Source organism: Marmota monax, unplaced genomic scaffold, assembly GCF_021218885.2.
Source record: "Marmota monax isolate L192 unplaced genomic scaffold, Marmota_monax_Labrador192_F-V1.1 WCK01_AAM20220418_F8-fsc00004, whole genome shotgun sequence".
Lineage (NCBI taxonomy): Eukaryota > Metazoa > Chordata > Mammalia > Rodentia > Sciuridae > Marmota > Marmota monax.
Genome location: NW_026692881.1, coordinates 14,755,858 through 14,779,633, shown reverse-complemented (window position 1 = coordinate 14,779,633; position 23,776 = coordinate 14,755,858). Strand labels below are relative to the sequence as shown.

Genomic DNA, 23,776 nt, shown 5'->3' with positions numbered 1-23,776 from the left:
TTGAGGAGGTGACCTGGGAGCTGACATTCTAATGTCGAGAAGTCACCGGCTTTGTGCCTTGTGGACACGTGACCAAAGAGAGTTCTAGGCAGAGGGAAGTGGGGGTGGACAGGCCAAGGCAGACTTGAGAGGAAGGCAGGTGTGTGACTACTGCGGCCGTGACGAGGGGACTGCATTTAACCCAGGTGCAGGGGGAAACCAGTGGAGGCATTTAATTAGGAAGGAGAGTATGGGATTTATGACCCTGTGAAAGATCAGTCCCCTGGATCAAGACGGAGGCGGGTTGCAGGTTGATTGTTGAGGCAGCTCCTACAGTGATTCACAAGATGGCGACTTGGGCCAGGGGCAACAGACATAGAGGGAAGTGGACAACTTCTGCAGATGGAGCTGATGAGACTTGGCTGTGGACGGGATGTCAAGGGAGAGGGAAGAAGAGGAACTCAAGATGCCCTCTAGGGTCAAGAGTTCTCTATATTAAGAGGAACCAAGCTGGAAGTTCCTCCAACTTGGAATCAAATTTCTCTATCTTAATGTTAGAAAGGACCCAAAGGAGTCCCAACCCAAACTCCTAGCCATGTTTAGAGTCTCCTGGGCAGCATGCTCAATGCCCTGGGGATCTTGTCCATCTGGAATGTCTCTGGTTTGAAGCAACTCCAGCTGTAGTGGTCAGGAAGGTCTGTTCTAGTTTCCATGTACTGTCCTAATACTTCTACTCACAGACCTCATTTCTGTCCCCTGGAGCTACACCTTACTTGCAAGATATAGTATTCATCCACTCAAGTCCACAGCACACTTAGTGACTACACTGAATCTACACCTGGTGGACATAATAGTGAGCAAGACAGATAATGCCCCTGACCTCATTCTACTCTGGGAGGTGAAGAAAAAATTGAATGTATAATTACCATGTGCTGACAAGCGCTTTGGAGAAAAAAAAAATGCAGGGAGATGGGACAGGGAGTACTGGCATGGTTAGGGGAGGCCTTGCTCATAAGGGTCACTTGAGCAGAGATCTTCAAAGAAGTGAGAGAACAGGCCGTGGATCTAGAGAAAGAAGTCTGTAGATGGCGGCCACGGTAAGCCTGTGTTAGTAGCCCAGGCCCCTTTGTTGTATCTGTGGAGAAGTAGATGTGTTCTTAGAAAGTTCTGTGTGCTGGTCAGGCCCCTCTAAATCAAATCATATTTTAACTGCATCAAGGCAACTTCCATTTAAAGTGACCCTGGAGTAAATGAGTCTGTAAAGTAAATAAAAATTTTTGGTGTAAATAATTTATCTACCTTGTGCCTATGGATTTTCACATAACCATTGCTTTATTGTGTCTTTCTAAATTTTAATTATTTATTTCTCAAGTGGGACAGTTATAGATTAGGACTGAGAGCCAGGGCCTGGGAGTCACAGAGATGTGGTTTGGAAACCCAGATCTGCTTCCTACAGGGACCTGAAACAAGTTATTTAACTTCTCTACCTTCGGTTATGGCATTCGTACCAAAGAGGATAAGAATACCGCCAGAGTTGTTGTGAGGTAGTAATTGTAGATCCCAGCACTGCCTTTGGCACAGGGTAAGCATGATATGCTGCAGCTTGGTGTAGCAAGGTATGGCATAGTGTGGCGGGCACTGTGCTCTGGTGTGGTATAGTTGGTGAGGTGTGCTGTGCTCTGGTGTGGTATAATATGGCAAGATGGTGCATGTGCGGTACCGTATGGTCTTCTTGAGTGCCTGAGCAAGAGGGCTTTTATAAACCTATATTTTTTTAAAAATTGGGATCCAGGATCACATACCTTGGGAACCTGCCCACAGGTACCTAAATGGTCTCACAAACACTGTTGGAGAAAGGAGACTGGGGACGGAGACCACAGACCTCTAAAATGTTGCCTGCGTTGTTTGTATTCTGCAGAAACACGGACTGAGGCTTCATCTCCGAAATCCCTACTCCTTCACCCCCATGTTGGAAGAGGGCACAGGGGGCAACGTGCCCAGATCCCTTCTTCTGGGAACAGACATGACACAAAACCAGAAGCAAATTGCCCAGTTCTCACAGAAGGATGCCCAGGTAAGGACGGTGTCCAGAGACCCGGCTCCTCCTCCCTCGCCAGCCTGGAGGGGGCTTTTGAAAGGAAATGGGTCTGGTTGGAGCCATCCTAGAGCAATGTCCCAGTAGATGGGCTGCCCCGCCTTCCCTGCAGAGGGCTCCAGTCTGCACTTGCCTGTGATCTTAGGCTGTGAAGGAAAGGGACGGAGGATGGCATTTGAGACCAGTGGACACTGCCAGCTCTTGAACCTGCTTGTGCTCAGTATGGGGTCAGACCGTCTCCACCTGCTGTGTGAAGGTGTACTTTGTAACCCAAGTGGTTATCCATGTTAAAGTCGCAATGGAGGCTGACGGGCAGATCAGAGATCACTCAGAACCGACTGTTCTGCGTCAGGAGGGCTGGAGTCAATATCGTTCAATTCGGCTTCATCCCGGGCGCTCCAGGCAGAAAGCGTCCATGAGGGTGCGCAGGTCTGGGGAAGGAAGCACACACACCAGACAATGTGCAGTCTCTTGGGATTACTGCCCTGGAATTCTTGGGCAGCCTTGTCCACGTGAGTCACTAGATGATGGGACGGGCCTGGTGTGACAGGTTCTGTGGACATGGAAAGGAACTCTGGCCACTTTTGTACCCATCCTGCATACAAGCTAAAGGTGTAGCATTAAGTCACATCTTGGTGGAGGCGTTTTATAAGAACCTAGGTGAATGCCATCCATGTGCATTGCTTCCTGTGGCTTTCATGAAACACAGGGTAAAATCTAGAGAACCATGGGCCACAGGCCCAGTGCACATCTCTCCAACCAGTGCTTTCCAAATCTGGTGGAGGAGCAGGATCTCCTGGGGACTTAGCTTTTTTAGAGTATTTCTCTTGTGATCTTTTTGTGCAATGGGCTCAGGACCACGGCCTCCACCCTCCAAATCCTGCTCGCCTCAGGTGCACTAGGCAGGAGTCAGCACAAGGCCTGGTCCCTGGGCCTGCAAGACACTGGTGGTGGCTCTGCCTTCTAATGACCACATAAGCAGGAGGCCAGGGCCTGTTTCCCATTGTGGAACTTAAGGAGCCTGATTTCTGGTTTTACAAGTTGTCATCTTAAAGGTCTGTCCTAGAGAAGTGTGTTTAATTTCATTTTTACCAAGACTTCTCAAATGTTCCTCAACACAGAACCTTTCTTTATGTGACACTTAAAGTTCGTGTGTGTGCCCATGGGTACAGCTGAGCCCAAATTAAAAGTTCTGGGCTGAGAATCAAGAGAAGGCCTCTGGTGGCTCCGGCATCTGCCCCTGCCCTGTTGCCTGTCCAGCAAAGGGAGTGTGGGAGTTAGAAACCGGCCATGGACAATGGGTTCCGTGTGGGAGCTTGAGGAAAGAGGACGCAGGCCTGGTTGCCGCAGGTCAGGAGGCGACATGTCAGACTGATGGGCCAGGAGAGAGCAGACGGGAAGGGGTCTAACTTCTACCAATCACATGTGGAAGGACAGAAGGACAGAGAGAAAAGCTTCAATGTGGCTTTATCACAGAGCCCAGACCCTGAGCAGCTTGCCAACTTCCTGTGGCTGGTGTTGGCCCACGCTGACCCTGTCCTCGGTGGCTCTCCTACTGCCCACCTGGCATGACCTCAACTCTCAGACCTAGAAGTGAGAGGACCCAGCGGAGCTAAGCTGAGCAGCAGCAGGGGCTGAGGCCTGTGGAAGCATCCGGGCTCCTCTGTGGAGTGCAGCATCCTTGTGGGAATGGTGTGGGGGCAGAGCATGAGAACCACATCCTCGTGGGATTCCTCACAGTGGAGCCTTGACCTACGTCTCTGTTCCAGGCCTTTCCCAGATACGAGGAGTTCATGAATCGCTTGGTATCAGCCATTGACCCTCTGCTGGACGCAGCCCCAGTGGACACCGCGGCCTTCCAGCGCGGCTCGATGCTGCAGAGGCTCAAGTTACTGTCCACCCTCAAGCCCCTGCTGAAGGCTGGTGAGTCCCGAGTGCAGGCATCGGGGCAGGAGGAGTAGCCTTCATGGAGGCATGTTCTTAATGCCTGGACAGAAGGTTGAACCGCCATGGCAGCCTGCCAGTGGTGACCAGTTAAGGCCATTAGGACTTCTCCGAGCACTTTACTGAGACTCGGGCTGATGTGCCCTTAGAACCTGAGACAAAGGCCTAAATACAAGTAGCTGATTTAGAAAGGTGACCCCAAGGCCCCAAACTAGGGGAAAGGAGGAATGAAACTGGACCGAGGGAGAGCCACTGCCAGGGTGTGTCATTGCCCTGGCCACCAAGATGGGCAACGAGGCACTGGACCTGCCTGGACCCTCTGTGAAATGCATTTGAGGACCATTCCTGGAGAAGAAAGAGAGATTTATCCAGCAGGCTCTGTCCCCCAGGGTCAAGGGTTGCCCCTTAGGATGTCCTGGTCAGTGGGTCACCTGGCATAGTACCAAAGGAGCCCAGGGAATAAATGAAGCAGCACACTTTATAGGACTGAGGTGAGATTGCTGCTGGGGTTTCAGTGTGTGAAGCTGATCAAAGCTGCAAAAGGTGCTTATCCTGCTGTGGCTGGAGTAAGATTGAGGGGCCAAGAGAATGTAAGGAACTGTCTCCACAAAAAGTGGATACTAGATTTGAGTGCAGCCAGGAGAAGTTCTGTGATGAATTAGTAATGTCTGCCATGGGTATGAGAAGGGACGGTCCACAGAGTGTGCTGTTGTTTACTGTGACCCTGTAGGATATACAGACCAAGTTAGTGTCAGTGTCCTAGAAAAGTACTGAATCAGTTAGTTATGATCACAAGGGGGAAAAGCCCATAAAACCCCCATGGCATGCATATAAAAATAAACCTTTTTTTCTCCCTAGCATGTGTGGTTTAGCTCATCCCAGCTGGTTCAGCTGATCCAGTCTGATTTCATGCATGTGCTTGTGGCTAGGACAGGCCATCATGGGCAGCTGGGCCTCAGGTGTCTCATCCTCCTTATGGAAGCAGCATCCTAGTCTGGGTATGCCCTTCTTATATCAATGGAAGACAACATGGGGCTGATTCCTGGTTCCCAGGCCTGTTATAAGGCTCTGTGTCACATCTACAGACCTGCCATTGGCCAAGCAAATCACATGAATAAATCTGGAGTCAAGGCTCAGGTCAAACCAGTTGTGGGTAGAAGGAACTGCAGTTATACATCAGAGTATAGATACAGGGAGGATCTACCCTACATGCCCCCAAAGTAGATGTTCCTTTCAGACTTCCAGCCCAAGGAGTTTTGAACAATAAACGTTTGTGTAATAAACATTTATTGAGCAACTACTATTGTCAGACACCAAGCTGCACACAAGGACCACAACGGCTAAGACCATGATCTCTGCCTTCAAGGACTATTGGCCAGTGGCTGTCTGAATTGGTCATAGGAATGGTCCTCTCCTAGGGTATGGGCCTTACAGAGTTCAAAGTAAGAGAATAAGGTACAAGATAATTTTTTTAAGTAGTAGTAAGTGCTAAATAAAATCAGTGCCCCTGAACTTGCCAATGCTTTGCCTATCTCATTGAATCGTCAGCTAGCCTTTTGGGGTGTGAGACAGGACTCCCATTTTACAGATAGAGGAACAGGTTCAGAGATGTTAACCTGTGTCCAAGGCCGTGCAGTTGGTAAGGGAGGAAATCATAGCCGGCATCCACCCCGCTGCACTGCCCGCCGTTGGCAGATCTCAGTCTCCTGCCATCCTTTCATCTCCTGGGACCAGATCAGAGTGTTTCCTCACAGCCCGTCTCTGTTGATATTTTGGGGTTCCTCTCTTTCAGGTCGCACCCTGGGAGCTCAGCTTCCCCAGTACTACCAGGTGTTCACAGCTCCCATCACCAGGGTGAGCAGCTCCCAGCCTCAGCCCCCCCCCCCCCACCACCACCCTCCGGGACCTCTCCTGCCAGCCAGGCCCTGAGCGCTTCTCCCGCGGTTCTTCATCCAGGTGCTGGATCAGTGGTTTGAGTCTGAGCCCCTGAAAGCCACTCTAGCAACGGATGCTGTTATTGGAGCCATGACAAGTCCTCGCACTCCGGGCAGTGGGTGAGGGAGAGGGAGGAGGGCCGCGCGAGGAACCGGAGGCTCTGCTGAGAGCCAGCAGGAAGGACAAAGGCAGAACAGCAGAGCTGTCATTTACGGAGCTACCAGGAACCAGGCACTTAGCCAAGCACCTCACATACGGTGAACCTCATAGCTCCATCCGAGATCTGTGGTTCAGAGAAGGGAAGTGACGTACACAAAGTCACATAGCTAGTAACTAGCAGAGCCCTTAGCTACCACTCTGTGCTCCCCTAGGAAAGGCCTCCAAAGGATATCAACATACTTCCTGCCTCTCGCCCTTCCCTTCCTCTCCCTCCTTCTCTTTCTCTCCTCTCTCCCCTCCCACCATGCTCTTTTCCCTGGGCTCTAAGACACTCACAGGCACCTTCTACGGACAGGAAGCTGCCTCTCTGAGCAGGGCACATGCCTATAGCCCAGTCCAAGGAGGGCATCACACACAGTGAGGGCTGTGGTCATGGTTTGACCTAAGGATCCCCTTGTAGGAGTAGGAATGGAGGAGCGTGCACATGCGCACTGGTTGGGATGGAGGATTTGCCAAGTATGGCCTTTCCAATGTACCGGAAGATGCAGCTAGAAGCTGTCAAGGTGGCTTTTCTCTCAAGGGATGAGAGCATCCCTCGGAAGTAGCTTTTCAACACATATTGAGCCAGCCCCAACTCCCCCCGGGCCAGGGAGAAGAGGGCTGGCGGCAGCTGCTGCACCCTGGCCCAGCTCTGCGAACTGCCAGCCAATCGGTCTCCAGCTGGATTCCTGTCCTTTTCTCTGGGGAGTGGGGCGGGAGCGTCTGTGGGAGGCTTAGAGGCTGCTCAGTGAGCCATGAAGGTACTGGTTCCTTCTTTCTTTCAACAACTGCTGATGGAGCGGTGCCTGTGCGAGGTGCTGGGGAAGTGAACAACCAGAAACCCCGATGGCAGAGAGGGCTAGTGATGAGGATGAGGGTTAAGATAGGAGGCCCCCAGGGAAACTCCAGCTGACCCCAATGAGACGCCTGATCCAGACCTGGGGGACAAACTATGAGGCAGGAAAGGCTCCAGGCCAGCCGCAGCAGCTGGACAGGTGAGCAGAGTGCTCCGTTCCAGGAACCGGAAGAGCTCGAGGCTCCGTTCAGTGGGGGTGTGGGTCAGGACAAGGATGGGAGGCCCGAGGCCACCTCCTGAGGCGCCTGTTCCCCCAAGAGCAACAATGAGCCGGTGAAGCTTTGAAAGGAGAGGAGTGGTGGGAACCAGCTGGTTCTGAGGTTGCCTGCGTGGAGGAGACTGCAGTGAGCAAATGTGGGGAGAAGGCGATGCCCCTGGGGGCCCTCCTGTGGCAGTTTCAGGAAGACCAGAGCAAGGCACTGGGGGACAGTTGCCTCTAGAGTTGCTTGGAAGGAAGAGTTGACAGAGGTGGAATTGGATATAGAGGGTGAGGGACTGGCAAGGGTCAAGGTTGACACTTGGGTTTACTGGGTGGGGGATATCAGGAAGAAGCAGCTTGGGGAATGGGGAGAGGCGATGCCTGCCAAGGAAGCAGGGGGGTAGCTACTCACAGTACGGAGCTCAGGAGCTGGGGCGGCAGGTTTGGGCTTTGCTGCCATGCAGGCAGCATAAAGCTCTGCTGCAGACACATTTGCATGGAGAGGGATACAGATGAGAAGGCAAAGGGCTTTTCCAAACTCATTTCAAGTCTCATGGAAAGGGCTGGATGGGGGCAGGAGAGGCTGAAGGTATGGAAAGATATTTGCATCTAAAAACTGGGAGATGAAACCTCACCTCCAGCACCAATCCTGTGCTCTGCCCTCAGGTACGTGCTGCTGCATCATGTGATGGGTGGTCTGGAGGGGATCCAGGGTGCCTGGGGCTACGTCCAGGGTGGCATGGGTGCCCTCTCTGAGGCCATTGCAAGATCGGCCATTGCACATGGAGCAAGTATCTTCACTGAGAAGGTGAGGGTCCCTCTCCCCCTCCTCTGGTTGGCCTCGGATTCAGGTAGTCCCTAATGGACAGCTGGGCTCAGAGTCAAGAGACGACAGTTCTGTAGCCTGTCAGTGGCTGAGCTGTTGTCACCGAGGTCCCAGTTCCTCTGACCACCCTTTGGATTCAGCAGTCAATAACCACAGTCAGCAAAGCTGGGGGGTGGGGGGTGGAGGCTCCCTGAGTAGCTGCAGACTTGGAGGGTGGGACAGGGATGAGGAAGCTGGGAGCTCCCAGGAGCGGTGCAGACCGTGGAAATCCCACCTGATCCTACGCCGTTTCCTTCTGGGGGTTTCTGGGACCCCTTGCTGGTGGGCTCCAGACAGTGGCTAGGGTGCAGGTGAATGGCGAAGGCCACGTTCGAGGAGTGGTGCTGCAGGACGGCCTGGAGGTGAGGAGCAGAGTGGTGCTGTCCAGCGCATCCCCACAGATCACCTTCCTGAAGCTGACCCCACAGGTGAGGCGGGGTGCTGGGTGGACAGGAGTGGAGATCTCTGCCAACACAGGGACAGGAAATTGTAGGGGGGTGGGCTGCCTAGGGCAGGAGGTGCACGTGCCAAGTCTCCTTATTTGGAGAAATGGGAAGGCAATGGGCAGGTAGCAAGCAGGGAGGGCCTCACAGGTGAGGAGGAAGAGCAGAGAGGTGAGGTGACCTAGGTCATGCAGCTGGAAATTGGAGGAGCCCGTGCTGGAACCCAGATCTGACTTCCTAACTAAAGTTATTTCTACAACTTTCCTATTCTCTGAATTCCTCCCCTCTTACCAACTCTAATTTCACTATCTTGTGTCAGAGATCTGTTGCCATATTAATGCTGGGCATATAAGAAGAAATATTAGCTTGCAGATCTGGAGAATTCAATCTCTTGGTTGAATTCAACTGATCTGGGCTTGCTTGTGCACCCACCGTCAGCTGCGGGGCAGCCAGTCAGCCCTGTTGATCTGGGGCTGGACGTGTTCAGGTGCCTGGGAGCTGGCTGGCTGTGGCTAGTCCAGGATGGTTTCTGCTGGAATGACCAGGGTGACTGAGCTCTATTTTCATGTGTCTTTCAAACTTCAGCACAGCAGTCCTGGCATGTTCTCAGGATCTGGCCAGGGACAAAAGGAAGCAAGCTCAATCATGCTCATGCTGTTGTTGGATAACTTTGTATCTTATTTGATAACTTTGTTTAAAACAAGTCTCAAGGTTCAGCCCAGAGTCAGAGTGGAATGCCTCAAAGTTACATAGAAAAGGGGTGTGCACACAGCGGGGGCTGAGGATTTAGGGAAGGTATTGAAATTGGCCACACTTCCCTTGTCCCAAAAGAGAAGATAATGTGTTTATGAGCTTGGAGCTCCCAGCCATTACTGGGCTGTTCCTGGGGGCAGCACCACTTTTTTTTAAAGTGTTTTCACTAAAAGCATTCCACCCAGATCAGTGCAACACATCTTAAGGCAATTCTGAGGTATCAAGACTTCCAAGAGCTTATAGACCAGAGAGAAAAGAGGCGTGCATACCTGGCCCTGGCCCATGTCATCCAGGTGTGAGCTGTGTACCCAGGACAGCTGGCAGGGCGCAGAGGAGAGGTGGTGAGCGTGAGTGGGAGGGGATCCAGGAAGGCTTTACAGAGAAGGTGGTTTGACTGAATGCTGAGGAATAAAGAGGGGTTCTGGAGGCAGAAGTTGAAAGACCAGTCTGAGCAGGAAAGATAGCCGCTCTCTGAGGCCTTTCTCTGAGACTTCCCCTTCCAGGAGTGGCTTCCAGAGGGGTTTGCAGAGAGAATTGCTCAGCTGGACACCCAGTCTCCTGTTACCAAGATCAATGGTAAGAGGCAGAACTGTGTTTTTTCACGCTCTCTGGGTGGGAAATCCTCAAGTCTGGGAAAATCCACCCACGCCATCACCTCCATGCCCTGCCCTCCAGCCCAGCCCCCTCGTTTGAAGGTGAAACACTTTCAGACTCCCCATCCACCACCCGGGGAAGCATGGCGATGCTCTAGAGAAAGGACCCTGGAGTGGGTGGGCCTGACCGTCTCTTTGGTCCCTCAGTGGCTGTGGACAGGCTGCCCAACTTCCTGGCAGCACCCAATACTCCCACGGGCCAGCCGCTGCCCCATCACCAGTGCTCCATCCACCTGAACTGTGAAGACACCCTCCTCCTCCATCAGGCCTTTGAAGATGCCACGGATGGCCTGCCGTCTCACAGGTGGGTGGCCCCTGGGACTTTACATCCCCTGGAGGTTCTGACACAGGGACCTGGAGTGAGGGTGACTGTTCAGACGCAGCAGGGATCAACCTCTTCCACCTGGGGCTGAACCTTCCCAGTGACCTGGAATCTGCCTCAATCCATACATGAGTTCCAAGGACAGGAAGTGCACCCCGGGCAAGAAAGCTGTGGACCAGGGCAGCTGGGGTGAAGAGTGGGCCATGCCCAAGAGTGTCACGGCATAGCCCTCCAGAGGACTGCATTTGTGCTGGGAGAAGAGAAGGAAACGCTTTCTGGGAGAGAAAAGGAGGATTTCTGATTCCGTCCAACAGAGGGCACCCATTTGCTGAAACCCCGTTCCATGTCTTGTGTTGTGTCTTATAAGCTGCCTTCATGCAAACCCCTAAAAGTGTTCCCATCTCCTGCCCTGGTTGAGTCTCTATCCTACCAGAGCAGGTGGGCCCACCCTTCCATCCTGTCCACTGTGCAATGGACGCTTGCTGAAATCTGTGGGTGCCAGGCTCGGTACTTGGCACACATGGGGGGAGTGGGGTGTGAAGCAGACACAAAGCTTATGATGAGTGGCCACACAAACATTTGTGGCACAAGGTAAAGAAGACATGGGGCTAAAGAGAAAGGTGCAGGGCAAAGTTTACCCATTTTAAAATGTTTTGAGGCCCCTATTCTGTGTCAGGTTTGGTTCAGGGACCTGGGCACAGAGCAGCAAGCAAAGTCAACAAGGCCTCTGCCTGAGTTGCTGACCTTTCACTGGAGGGAGACAAGACAGTCAGCATCACATGCTGGTGATAAGTGCTAGGGAGAAAATAAAGGCAGGGGAGGGGAACGTTTGCTATATAAAAAGCTAATTCCTGTGATATTGGAACAGAGACCTGAAAGAAGTGAGAATACTGGTTTTGCGGATATCTAGAGAAGAGCATTCACATGGTGGGGTGCAAAGGCCCTGGGGCAGGAGTGTGCTGCTGTGTTAGAGACAGAGGTATGAGGCCAGAGTGACTGGGGAAAGAACCCGGGAGGGAAGGGGCTGAGAACCGCAGCAACTCCATCCTGTTGGGTTTTGTCACAGCTCCTGGCTTTCACGCCAGGAAAGTTTATGCTGAGCCTGACTTATAACCTCTGTCCTGGCCACTGTGTGGAGAAAAAGGGAGGGCATCTGTTGCAATTGATTACTGATGCAGAATCCAAGGGAAGGAGGACAGTGGCTTGGACCAGGGTGGGAACAAAGGAAGTGAAGTTAAGTAGCCAGTTTCTGGGCATATTTTGAAGGTTCAGTGATGAGACTTGCTGTTGAACAGAAAGAAGTACGATGTGAGTGAAAAGAAGGGCAATTAGAAAATTATGGTTGTTATTTATTGAAAAGGGGGAGAGGCTTGGGGGGAGGGGGGTTAAGAGGCATGGAGGTTGAGGTTGGGACAAGGTCACTGGAGATGCTGGTAGATGTCCAAGTTCAGAGGGAAAGTTGAGGGATGTGGGGGAGGGGCATTTCAGATGGCCTGAAGGATGCTCACAAGGTTGGTATTCATGGGCACCTGGTTCCGGGACTTCCCTTCCTCATCCTCAGGTACTGAACTCTCCAGAGGCTCAAGTCCCTATATACTATGATGTAATATTTTCATATAACCTATGCACATTCTGTGTACTTTAAATCACCTCTAGATGTTTTTTTTGTGTGTGGAGGTTACTGGGTATTGAACTCGGGGGCACTCAACCACTGAGCCACATCCCCAGCCCTTTTTTGTATTTTATTTAGAGACGGTCTCACTGAGTTGCTTAGTGCCTTGTCGTTGCTGAGGCTGGCTTTGAACTCGCCATCCTCCTGCCTCAGCCTCCCGAGCCACTGGGATTACAGGCATGCACCACCATGTCCAGCTAGATGTCTTATAATACACAATACAGTGAAATGCTATCCAAGTAGTTGTTATACTGTATTGGGGGAAAGCCTGTGTGTGTTCACAGACACGAGTCTTGTTTGTTGTTAATATTTTCAACTTGTGTTTGGTGAGTCCATGGAACCCTCAGATATGGAGGCCTGATGTTTTGGGAGGTCAGAGGGAAAATGTGCTCTGGGTAGAAAAGGTGTTAGTTGCAGGCAAAGGCACTGGGGCTGGATGTGGCTCACAGGCCACAGTTGGGTGCTGGAGCAGCCCCAGCAGCTCTGTTTGCTGGGCCGACTCAGGAACAGGTTCTGGTCAGGTGGGGTTTGCTGGTTGAAACCAGGCCACCTGGGCACCTGCTGTCTGGGTCCTGGCACCTTCTTGTTCTCACTGTATGTCCAGACCCTGGAGACATGGAGTTGGGGGCCCTGGTTAGAGTTCAAGGTGTCTGGGGAAGGAAGGGGCTGGGTCAGACCAGCAACTAGGGGGCCTGAGGCCTGGCAGGGGCTGGGGCTAGGGCTGGAGGTGCTCCTCAGGGGTGGTCTGGACTGCCCTGGGGTTGGGTAAATAAGCCCTCTGGCCTTCGAGTGACAATGGGCCCAGCGTTGGTGTCATCTCAGGGCCTTCATTTTGTCCCAATTCGTCTCAGAGTGGCTCCCCAGCCCCTTCTCTTCAGCCTGACCGTCTCCTCCCCTGCATCGCAGGCCCATGATTGAGCTCTGCATCCCTTCCTCACTGGACCCCACCCTGGCTCCCCCTGGCTGCCATGTCGTCTCCCTCTTCACACAGTACACGCCCTACACGCTGGCTGGAGGCAAGGTCTGGGATGAGCAGGAGAAAAATGCCTACGCAGACAAAGGTAAAGAGGGCTTCACACCAGCCAGCCTCCAGGTGACAGCTGGTCCTGTGACCAAGTAGACCCCTCCCCTCCTGACCACCTCATTCAAGATGAACACCTGCATGTGCTGTCCCGAGAGGAGAGAGGGTTGCCCAAGGGAGGCTCACGTCAGCATGGTGACCGTCTGCTGGGTTGGGTGCTAGGCTAAGAAAGCCAAAGGATATGGTTCCTGCCTCAAGTGCTGGAAGTCTAGTGGGGAGGCCATTAAGAAACCGAACACGGGGCTGGGACTGTGGCTCAGTGGTAGAGTGCTCGCCTAGCATGGGCGGGATCCGGGTTCGATCCTCAGCACCACACAAAAATAAAATAAAAATTAAAGATGTTGTGTCCACCGAAAACTAAAAATGAATATTAAGAAACTCTCTCTCTCTTTAAAAAAAGAAAAAGAAAGCAACTGCTATCGTTCAACATATTTTATTGAACAAAATGAGGAAGCCCTGAGCCAGAAAGAAAAACTTACAAAGGAAGGGACTTTTGAACTGGGCTTTAAAGGATGAATAGGAGTTAGCCAGAGAGCAAAGGGCTTTGCAAGCAAAAGAAACAGCTTGAACAGAGCAAAGAGGTGAAAAAGAGGAGACAAGCAGCTTAGCCTCTGGGGTTGGGTAAGGAGTTGGGAAAGAGTGAGGCCTGGGTTGGCTAAGACCCATAGGCCTTTATGATGAATTTTTTATTTACTGTGGACTGTTTCTTGTTTTGCTTTGTTTTTTACTTACTAGGTATAATTTGCATAGGATAAAATGAACCCTTTTAAGCATATGCTTTAATGAGTTTTGGTAGATTTTCCAAGCTGTATAACTCTAACACCTCCCTCTTCTTCTTCCCAACACCATCTCATTCCCCTGCCGCTGGACACCCAGTGTTGGACTGCATCGAGGCCTATGCCCCTGGCTTCAAGGGCTCTGTGGTGGGCAGAGACATCCTCACACCTCCTGATCTGGAGAGAATCTTTGGGCTTCCTGGAGGGGTGAGTCTAAGCCTGGGTCTCTCATCATATTTCTCTTCCTGCACCCCACTTTGTGGCTGTGTCCCCTGGGCCTTACTTGGCCTTCTTCAAATGGGAGGATAGTGGCAGAGACCATGGTTGAGAGGGGACAGAGAAGTGGTCAGACCTAGAGAATGGGGGAGGGATGGGGACATGGAGACATAGGTGCCACCTGAGAAGGCCACCAGGGTTATGGCCCTTCTGCCTCCTTATCCACATCATCCTCTCCCATCTGACTTTCTTTAGAAGGAGCTCCCTCCTTAAAGAAGCCCGTCCTTGCGCTTCCCTTCAATTTATCAAATTCCAGAGGCCAGAGGCAGGGAGCCCAATTAGGAGATCAGCTTCAATATGGCAGCCACCAAACAGGTGGTTATTGAGCCGGAACAGTGGTGAGGCCAAAGTGAGATCTGCTGCAGGTATGCAATGCAGAGACGGCATGGAAAACCATGCTACTGTCTCATTAGTGCCTAGTGTTGATTGCACAATAAAATGGTGATATTTGAGATTAGGCTAAATAAAATTATCATTGTTATTATTTAGTTACTGAGGATTGAACCCAGGGCTTCCCACATGCTAGGCAAGCACTCTACCACTGAGCCACACCCCACCTCCTTCTACTTTGTTTTAGGACAGGGTCTTGCTGAGTTGCTGAGGTTGGCCCTGAACTTGTGATCCTCCTGTCTCAGCAGCTGGAGTAGCCAGGATCACAGGTGTACGCCACAGTACTCAGATCAATAAGATAGATTATCAACATTACTATTATGGACCAGTTTGCTTTTACCTCTTAAACGTGGCTACGTTTAAGTAAATCTAAAATTACCCGTGTGGCCCTCGTCAGGGTTTTCCTGGGCAGCGCTGGTCCAGATGCAGAGTGGAGATGGCCAGGCAGCGGGAAGGAAGGAAATGGGAGGGAGAGCATGCCGCGGGGCAAGTAGGGCTCTGTGGCCTTGGTGACAGTGCACTTGAGGAGGTGCAGGCAGAGGGCGGAGGTGATGCCAAGGGTCCAGCCTGGCGGCTGAGGAGAGGAGCAGACTTGGGGGAGAGCATGGCTCAGCTTGGGGCATGGTGAGGGGGCAGTGGGAGCAGCATCTCCAGCAGGGGTTGGTGACCTTGTCCAGGACTGACACATCTAACCTTGCCTTGTCCACTTCTAGCCCAGGGATGGTCTGACCCAGGCAGGTGGAGCAGAACCTCACTGGGGTCCCATTGACCCTTGTCTGTCTTTGACAGTGATCCTGATGGAGCCTGGACCCCAGGAGTCCAGGGTGGCTTAGTCTAAGAAACGAGGTCCCGCAGAAGCAGCCTGCAGTCAGACAAATCAAATGCTCCTATTTTTCAGACATACTGAGGGAGATTCATGGTTTATGGAAAATCCCTTACAACCCCCCATTTCTTTCCCATTCAGTTTCCTCACCCTCTGAGGATGCCCCCCTCCTGGCCTTCTTTTATCCTGAAAAATGTCTCTGGAAAACTTCAGCCCCAGCCCTAGGACACGTGCTTTTCCTCTCTCATCCTCATCCCTTTCTGCACTTTTAAGAACCCAAGAAAATATCTTGGAAGGAGAAGGACTTTCTTTTCAGAACAGGGGAAGGGAAGAAACCTCGCCAGGGCAATAAAGACCACAGCACTTGGATGTTAATGGCCACGGCCCTGCCTCCACAGAACATATTCCACTGTGCCATGACCCTGGACCAGCTCTACTTCGCCCGCCCAGTGCCCCTGCACTCCAGCTACCGCTGCCCTCTCCAAGGCCTGTATCTGTGTGGAAGTGGGGCCCATCCTGGTGAGTGATCCCGCTTCCTTGTGTGGGCTGTGAGGGATTGCAGGAAGAGGAGGAGGCTGCAGGATGAGGGCGAGAGGGGACGTGGACCCCCCCACCCCAGCAAGCCAGGCCCGTGTTCAGAATTCTCTGTGCAGGGTGAGCCCACAGGGTGCCTCTGCCTGACTGTCCATGACCCTCAGTTCAGCGCACACCGCCCGCTCCTTGGGTTTAGAATGTGTCCCACTGAAGGCATCTTACCCAATTCCAGTTTTGTGTTAAGGGAGACCCATGTGCCTAAATTCCCAGCCCATATATGAGAACAGAAAAGCTGACTAAAGTTCTTCAACTTTAAAATTCTTTCCTGTGCCACTTCAAGCTAACTGGTTGGGATGAGGCTGCTGCTTCCTACTGACACTTCCTCTGAGCTCTGCGGGCCTCAGCCTCTTAGAAAGGGCTCTACTCACACGTCTTCCCCCTCCAACCTCATGCTGGTATTTTTTATTTGCCTGCTAAGGGTCTCACCAGGTAGCGTAGCATTCAGACTGCAGAGCAGACTGAGGGAGGTGGTGGGAACTGTGGCCCTCCCCTGCTGTGGCTGGAAGCCTGGAGGGAGCCCAGAGTCTCTTGGAGCAGTTGTCCCAGGGTCTCTGTAAGCCCTGCCTCATCCCTCCCTGCTGGGTTTTTTGAGAAAAGCTTTGGTTCCAGGAGGAGGTGTTATGGGAGCCGCTGGACGAAATGCAGCCCATGTGGTCTTGCAGGACCTCAAGAGCTCAGGACACTGAACCAACTCTGACGCAGGACAAAAATCAGCCCTGAGCCTCTCTGTCAGACCTGGGCCCGGCTGCCCAGGAAGCTGTGCTCCAGTGGACACTGCTTGAGGCAGCCAAGTTCACAAGACTCAAGCCATTATTTTAGAAGAAATGTGCAAGTTACATGTAGCACAAGTTAACCCGTGCCCCATGCCTCCATGAATGAGCTGGTTTGTTTTATTAAAAAAACAATGTTTTATACAAATTGTTGGCTTGTGCTTTGTTTGTGATAGCAGAACTGTATCATAAGAGGTGGGATGAGCTCATCTGAGATACGCAGTGTTCTCACATCTGTTCACATCAGAAGAGTGTGATCCCGGCATCCTCTTCTGCGTGGCTGGGTCCCCTGACCAGCGGATGGAGGATTGCCTTGCAGAGACCCAATCAATGGCTACCACATTCCTGTCACTACAGGAAGGGTCCACAATCCCCAGTGACCCACTAAGTCACCCACAGGGGCATGGGCCTGAGCTATGCTTGTCATCTCAAGCCATCAAAACCTCCAGTCAGGCAAATGGCAATCAAGGGTGACTTTGAAGTGGGTTCAGCTGAGGCCACCACTCCCGATTCCAAAGCACCCAGGCTTCTGCTTCCCATGACTTAGGCCTGTGCAGCACCAAAGCCTTTCAACATAAAACTATGTTGTCCTAAAGCAAGTTGTTGTCAGAAAGACTCATACAGATATCCCCCTGGCAATGCACCCCCTCCCAGCCACCTCTCAGATGTCAGCAGACAAGGCCACCATCCAGAGCACCCCCCTCTGTAGAGGAGACACAAGCTTCCTGAGCGTCTCCTCCCTTCTTTCCCCAGGCAAATTTACACAGGTGGAGTTATCCTCATCCTTACTTAATGATGATAAACCCAGATTTCTCAAGTGTAAAGAGTTGTTTTAAAGATCCAATAAGACAATAGATCATGTTTTAGTTCAGCACCTGGAGCATAATGAACATTCAGTACAGAGCAGAGGGATTGCTGCTGATGTTAATGGTGAAGATGTCACAGTGGTTTCTGTCATCTTTTCCATCCAGCCTTGAAACTAGCCCATGGCAGGCACTGTCACCAAGACAGTGCACAGCACTTTTTGGGTTCACCTAGCTTTCTCCAAATTTCCTTGCATTCAAAATAGGTGCAACGGACTTGAGTTTATTGAAAATTCAGTTTGGGTCAGGATTGCTGGCTTGTTGAGATTTACTTTTCTCAAAAGATCTCTTGGGGCCCAAATGGGGAAGAAGATATAGATATAGATATAGATATAGATATAGATATATGCTTGGAAAGAAAGAAAGGCTGGAAAGGGGGAAATGAAATAGACTCCCTTTAAAACCAGAAGCAACTTTGTAATAACAGCTTTTTTTTTCTTTTTTCTTTTTTTTTTTTTTTTGGTACTGGGGATTGAATTCAGGGGTGCTCTACCTCTGAGCTACATCCCAAGCCCTTTATTTTTTTAATTTTGAAATAGGATCTTGCTGAATAGCTTAGGGCCTCACTAAGTTGCTGAAGTTGGCCTTGAACTTGTGATCCTCCTGCCTCAGCCTCCTGAGTTGCTGGGATTACAGGCCTGGGCCACTGTGCCTTTTCTACATCCAGCCCTTTGTACTTCCTCCTGCTGAGGACAGACACCAAGGAAACTGAAACTGACTAAATCTACATTAGTATACTTCCTGCCCTTTGTTCCCCTGAGCCTCCTCTTATGTCATAATAACTTTTCACACACCCCCGCACACTTCCCCTCAAGATGGAGATTTAAGACAGAAAAGTCTTTATCTTCCTCAAAGTGGGCTTTGAATAAACCCATTTTCCTCCCCAACCTGTCTCCCAAGTTTGAAGTGACAGTGGTAACGCTTTCCCCCACGGTGAAGGAGGGATCCGAGGAAGGGAGGGAGGAAGCAAGGTCCAAAGCTGACTAGTATCTTACGTAAGACGTGTTTTTCACCCTCCAGCAGAGCACTTGTACGTCACCCTGGGCCCCCACAGCAGATGGTCCTGGACGTGCCCTAACAGGGAAGAGAACAGAAGTGAGTAACAAACAGGAGCTTGGGAAATTCTCAGAGGCCTGGGGTGGATCACATCAGACTTGGTCTTTAAAAACACTAGTGATTATTTCTCTGGTAAACAAAACTCACCACAACTTAATGTAGGAACTTTTAAAAGTATAATAAAAAAGAAATATAAAACTCACACAGGTTCTGACCTGCAGAGAGAATCATGGCTACCATTTTATAATATTTCCAACTAGTCTTTCACACAATAGGTTTCATATTCTCTATTCTATCTGTGGGCTTTACATGTCTTTCTTCCATTTTATTTCATGTTGGAACCACTTTTCAGAATCACAAAAAGTCTTTGAAAACATTTTTTTAAAAAACTGCTGAATATTCTCTAATAAGGATGAATCGTAATTTATGATGAGTTCATCCTTGGGCTTGATTGCTAATTACCACCAGCCAAAGGCTGGCCAGCTACTCTTTTATGGTCTTAATTCTCTTTTATTGACTCTGATCACAAGGATGCAGCTGCTGTCCAGCCGAACATTCCTTCTAAAAGAGGAGGACCTTGGAGGAGGTCGGGGGAGAGGGAAAGAGCTGTTTTAGCACTGTGAGGAAGAACTTCCCACTGTTCAGTGATTTCCCATCCTGTGTCTCATGTCTCTGAATGATAACATTTGGTCCAGATGGAGAGTCAGGATCAGGCCTTCGCACTATAGGGTGCCTCGTCTCCTACAAGCTCCGGCTCATGCCAACCCGCTGAGCAGGGTGGGTTCGTCTTACCCAAAGTGATGGTTCGGCAAATTGGCTATGAATCAAGCAAATGGGTCCCTTGCTGACTGCAGCACATAAAACTCTTACAAGGATAAATAAGTCAGGGCCATATCATTTCCTGATTTATGGTTGCCTGTTTCCCTGAAGCAGGAGGAGCCCTTCTTTGGAGGCCCTCCTATAAGAGCCTGAGTTCTCAGGAAGCTCACCTGGCTAAATCATTACGCCTCAGAGTATTGCTGCACTAAAGGCCCCAGGATATGGTGACCAGAAGCTCAGGGACATGCAAGGTTTACAGCTCTGGGAGGGGTTCAGCTGTCCTAGTGGGAGGAATGAGAGATGTGTCTGACCAGCTGTGGGTTTGAGTTGGCAAAGCTGTTGAAATCCGCTGAGTTCTGAGGGATGCTGACTTCACTCCCATGGTAAAGGCTGGCATGCAGAGGGCAGCAGAGCACAGGGTGGCATTCACTGGGGGAGAGAGGCACATGGGAAATTAATAGAAACACAAAGGGAAAAAGAGAGAGAGAGAGAGAAATGCACATGGGCAGCAAACCTGAAAAAATATTTAACTTCACCTGCAATCAATGAACTGAGATTAAAGGCAATCATGTTTTACCTACAAGATTATTTGTATTAGAAAATTACCATGGGAGGGGGGACACTCTTGTATGCTGTTAGCAGTGGAATAAATTTGTATTTGAGACTCAAAATTTGAGACATCCGTGTACTTTGATGGGTTATTCCACATCTTATCACTTTGCTTAAGAAAATATCATTGATGTCCCCAAGGATTTAGGTACAAGGATATTCAAGCAGTTTTATTTGCAGTGCTAAAATATTAGGGATAGCCTAAATGTCCCTAAATAGAGAATTAAATTAAATGTGATAACTGCATGTGACAGGATAGCAAACAGCAATTTAAAATTTACATTTTGGAAGAAACTTTTTGTGATCAAATGGAAAAATGTTAGTAAAAAGTAAGATGCGCCAAGATGCTAATTTTGCTGATTGGTTGGTAGATCTAGATAGAAATAGAGATAGAGATTGCCGCAGTCTGGCTGGGCACAAAATCACGAGCCACTCAAGCAGGAACAAACTTTATTTTTGAAACTGCCACCAATGCCTCGTAGGCTCCCGGGAAAATTGCCGAGGGACACACACACGTGGCGTTTTCCTGGACCCCAACAGGAAGTCCCTCCTCCGGAATTCCCTCCTACCGCACTTCCCCAACCAATGGGAACTCTCCAGGAGTCCCGTAGCAGGCCGAGGTGGACAGCAGGAGTCCAATATCCATATGAATGCAGATCTTAACATAATCATATCATCTCAATGGCTTGCTGGAGGCACCTTTCAACCCAAAATGCCATGCATCATATTACTTGGTTATGGCTCTTAGCAAGAGATAGCTGTTTTATACATTTGTAATTTTTGCATATACATAAACATACAGAGAGAACAGAAACAAGGAAGGAGAGACAGGAAAAGATGGAGAAGAACAGAAATGGGGGAAACTGAGGTGGGGCAAGGTACAGCCCAGTGTTAGCACTAGCTCCAAGTCTTTCCAGCCACTTGGAGGCAGTTTGCCATGGTCTGCCCTACCCGCATTTAACCTGTTTTATCTCAAAAACAAGCCCCAAGTGAATGGATGGGGCTTTGGAACTTTGTCTAAAATGATGATCGAGGCCTGTTCCAAATGATTTGTGCATTACTTGTGCTTTGATGTATATTAATTGGTCAGAAATCAGAGGATTTCAGACATGGTGGGACCTTGGAGACCTTCTGTGGAGGCATGGGTCCTTAATCAAGGAGAAGGCTGGGATGGTGTTTCAACAGCCCACCAGGGATCCTGTGTCGCTGGAAGGTGATTGGAGAGGAGGACCCATGCCTGGATTTCCTCTGGTTTTATCTGAATCTTGTCAGTTCTGTAATGCAAGTTGTCCCATCAGTCCTCAGTTAGTTAAATATATCTTTGAGTAATAAGAGAACTGGAAGATGAATTAAATGATCCTGAGCAAGGGACCTTTCCTCAGTATGCAGAAATCTTCCAGAGCAATGCTCATCTTAAGAAAAAGCAATAGTGAGAAGGTATCTGAGCCAGACCTCCCCTTTGTCTTCTGTATCAGTTGGCCTTTCCTCCTGTTTGCTCTTTCAGGACCTGCAGAGAACATGTAGTTGGCTCAAACGCTGTTTCATATATAAAGATGGTGCCTTCCTCACAGAGAAGATGTGAGGGTCATCTGTTAAACTTAGCTCACCCAAATTTGTACGCCATGTGACAAACCGTATGCCCCAGAAATTCCACACCCAGGTGAGCAGCCACCAGAGTTATGCTTATGCGCTCACCAAGAGCTATGCACAGGTTAATTATCCCTCATGGGAAGTGCATGGTACTAAAGAACTTCAGATTTTGGAGTTTTCTAGATTTTGAAATATTTTCATCAACCATACTGGTTGTGCATCCTCACTCTGAAAATAAAAAATTGGAAATCTCCAAAAATCTGAAACTCTGAGTATTCTCACTCAAAAAGTGTAGAATTTCAGAGCATTTTGGATTTCAGATTAGGAATTCTCAACCTATGACTAGTCTGTTTATAGCTGCAGCATTATTTGCAATACCACCAAACCAGACACTACCCAAATGGCCACCAATAGTGGAATGGATAAGAAGACTGTGGTACATGGAATGATGAGATGCCTTTCAGCATTGGGAACTGGCTCTCCAGAACCAAGCCACAGTACTGTGTTGAGGCAGAGGCCAGATGCAGAGCAATTCATGCTGCAGGATCCATTTATAAAATGGACAAAAACAGGCTGAAGTAATCTTTCCTGTAAGAGGTTCCCTTTTGAGGGTGTTGGGGTTTAGAAGGGGGCCTAGGGAGGGTTTCTGGGTGCTGGTAATGTCTGCAATCTCATCTCTCTGATGGTTACACTGCTATATTCAGTTTCTGAAAACTTGATCAGGCTCTACACTTGGCATATTGCAGCTTTCTGTATGTATGTTTTAAAAACCCTACTCGATGCCTGGAACATAGTGAGGTTCCTTATTAGCGTCATTACTACACAGCTCTCATTTACCAGCCAAGCCCTGTGCTGAGTCTAGACTCAGAGGGAGAATGAAGGAGGAGAGTAAGAGGAGAAAGAAAAAAGGGAAGTGGAGAACAGACAGAACAGACCCACAGTGCCTCATCCATGATCCCCACTTGCTAGAATCCCTGCCCTCATGTGAACCCCTGCCCCGAGTGTGGGTGAGACCCGTGACTGCTTCTAACCAACAGAATACAACCAGGTGACGGAATGGAGATGATTATGTCACATAAGAGGACAGCACCCATCTTATAGGACTCTGGCTCTTACAGGACTCCTGGCTCTCTGTGAGGAAGCAAATGACCACACTGGGAAACCCCATGTGACAAGAACTGAGTGGCCCCCAGATGACCAAGGCTCTTGGGCATTGGCCTCAGAGAACTGGATGCTGCCCACAACCACGTGAGCAGAGACGTGGACGCTTCCCCAGTTGAGCTTTCAGATGAGAACACAGACCAGCCAACCCTGGATGACAGGCTTCTGAGACCCTCCACAAGGGATCCCTGACCTCTGGAAACTTTGGGATAATAAATGTGTGCTGCTTGACACCACTAAGTCTGTAGCAATCTTAACAGCAGCCAATGCCTCATATAAGGGAGAAGGCCACACAGCCAAGCACAGGGTGGATGCAAGAGATGTCTGACAATATGAATTAAAATTGTGCCCTATATTTCTAAGTAGTCCCACTCATAAAGGCCCTGTGTTCTGGAATTTGCTCCCTTGGTCCCTGGGCTCCATCCTGCAGAAGGGTGAAGCCTGGAGTCAGCCATCACTGAGGCCATGGAGCTGGACGGCCAGGGTTGACTTACGGCTCTGCACCACTTACCCTCAGGATCGTCCCTCACTCTTCAGAGTCCCCACTTCTTCTGTGACTAAGGGGATGGTGCTCTTTTGCTGGCACAAGATACATAACAGAAACTAGGGCTCTTCCTTTCTGGAAAAAAAAAAAAAAAAAACGATTTTTTACTACACTCAAAAACAGACAGATCAGACAGAATGAGAGGCCTTTGGAATATTCTGGGACCACCTGAAATGAAAGCCATCACAAAAAGAGAATGGGTAAGATTCCCTTCCATTGAAGACACCGAACGTGCCTTCGTGTGAGGGCCCCAAAGTTGGGAGCTTCCATTCTGTGCACGCACACACACACACACACCCCTCTACAGTCAACTACCAGCTCACACATACAGATCAATATACCAGGGCAAGAGGGAAGGAAGCAGGCAGGGCACTTTGCCAAAGGCAGAGATCTGTGTGGGCTGTTGTGCTGTATTTCTGGTCCAATAAATCAATCTGCTTGAAAGAGCTCCTCCAACTCTGTGACTGTAATTGGAACTACCTTCCTCAGAGGCTGTTTGTTGTATACAAG

The 23,776-nt window shown here is 50.1% G+C and overlaps 1 protein-coding gene across 11 annotated transcripts in view; it reads left to right on the top strand.

The window, feature by feature from the left end:
- Pyroxd2 (pyridine nucleotide-disulphide oxidoreductase domain 2) overlaps window positions 1-22,958 on the top strand; it is a 31,751-nt gene extending 8,793 nt beyond the window's left edge. For 2 of the 11 annotated variants that reach the window (XM_046450035.2, XM_058581214.1), the window contains 13 exons: window positions 1,898-2,053; window positions 3,844-3,997; window positions 5,811-5,872; window positions 5,975-6,072; window positions 7,873-8,014; window positions 8,365-8,499; window positions 9,771-9,843; window positions 10,068-10,224; window positions 12,821-12,975; window positions 13,872-13,978; window positions 15,659-15,779; window positions 18,508-18,582; window positions 22,680-22,958. In XM_046450035.2, coding sequence (XP_046305991.1) covers window positions 1,898-2,053; window positions 3,844-3,997; window positions 5,811-5,872; window positions 5,975-6,072; window positions 7,873-8,014; window positions 8,365-8,499; window positions 9,771-9,843; window positions 10,068-10,224; window positions 12,821-12,975; window positions 13,872-13,978; window positions 15,659-15,779; window positions 18,508-18,582; window positions 22,680-22,813 — 1,569 coding nt within the window. In that variant the 3' untranslated portion in view covers window positions 22,814-22,958. Of the gene's footprint in view, window positions 1-1,800; window positions 2,054-3,843; window positions 3,998-5,810; window positions 5,873-5,974; window positions 6,073-7,872; window positions 8,015-8,364; window positions 8,500-9,770; window positions 9,844-10,067; window positions 10,225-12,820; window positions 12,976-13,871; window positions 13,979-15,658; window positions 15,780-16,134; window positions 16,250-16,463; window positions 16,773-18,507; window positions 18,583-22,679 lie in introns of those variants that run through there. The other 9 variants (XR_009227301.1, XM_058581215.1, XR_009227304.1 and 6 more) reach the window with 9 other exon arrangements.
- Window positions 22,959-23,776: the final 818 nt, after the last annotated feature.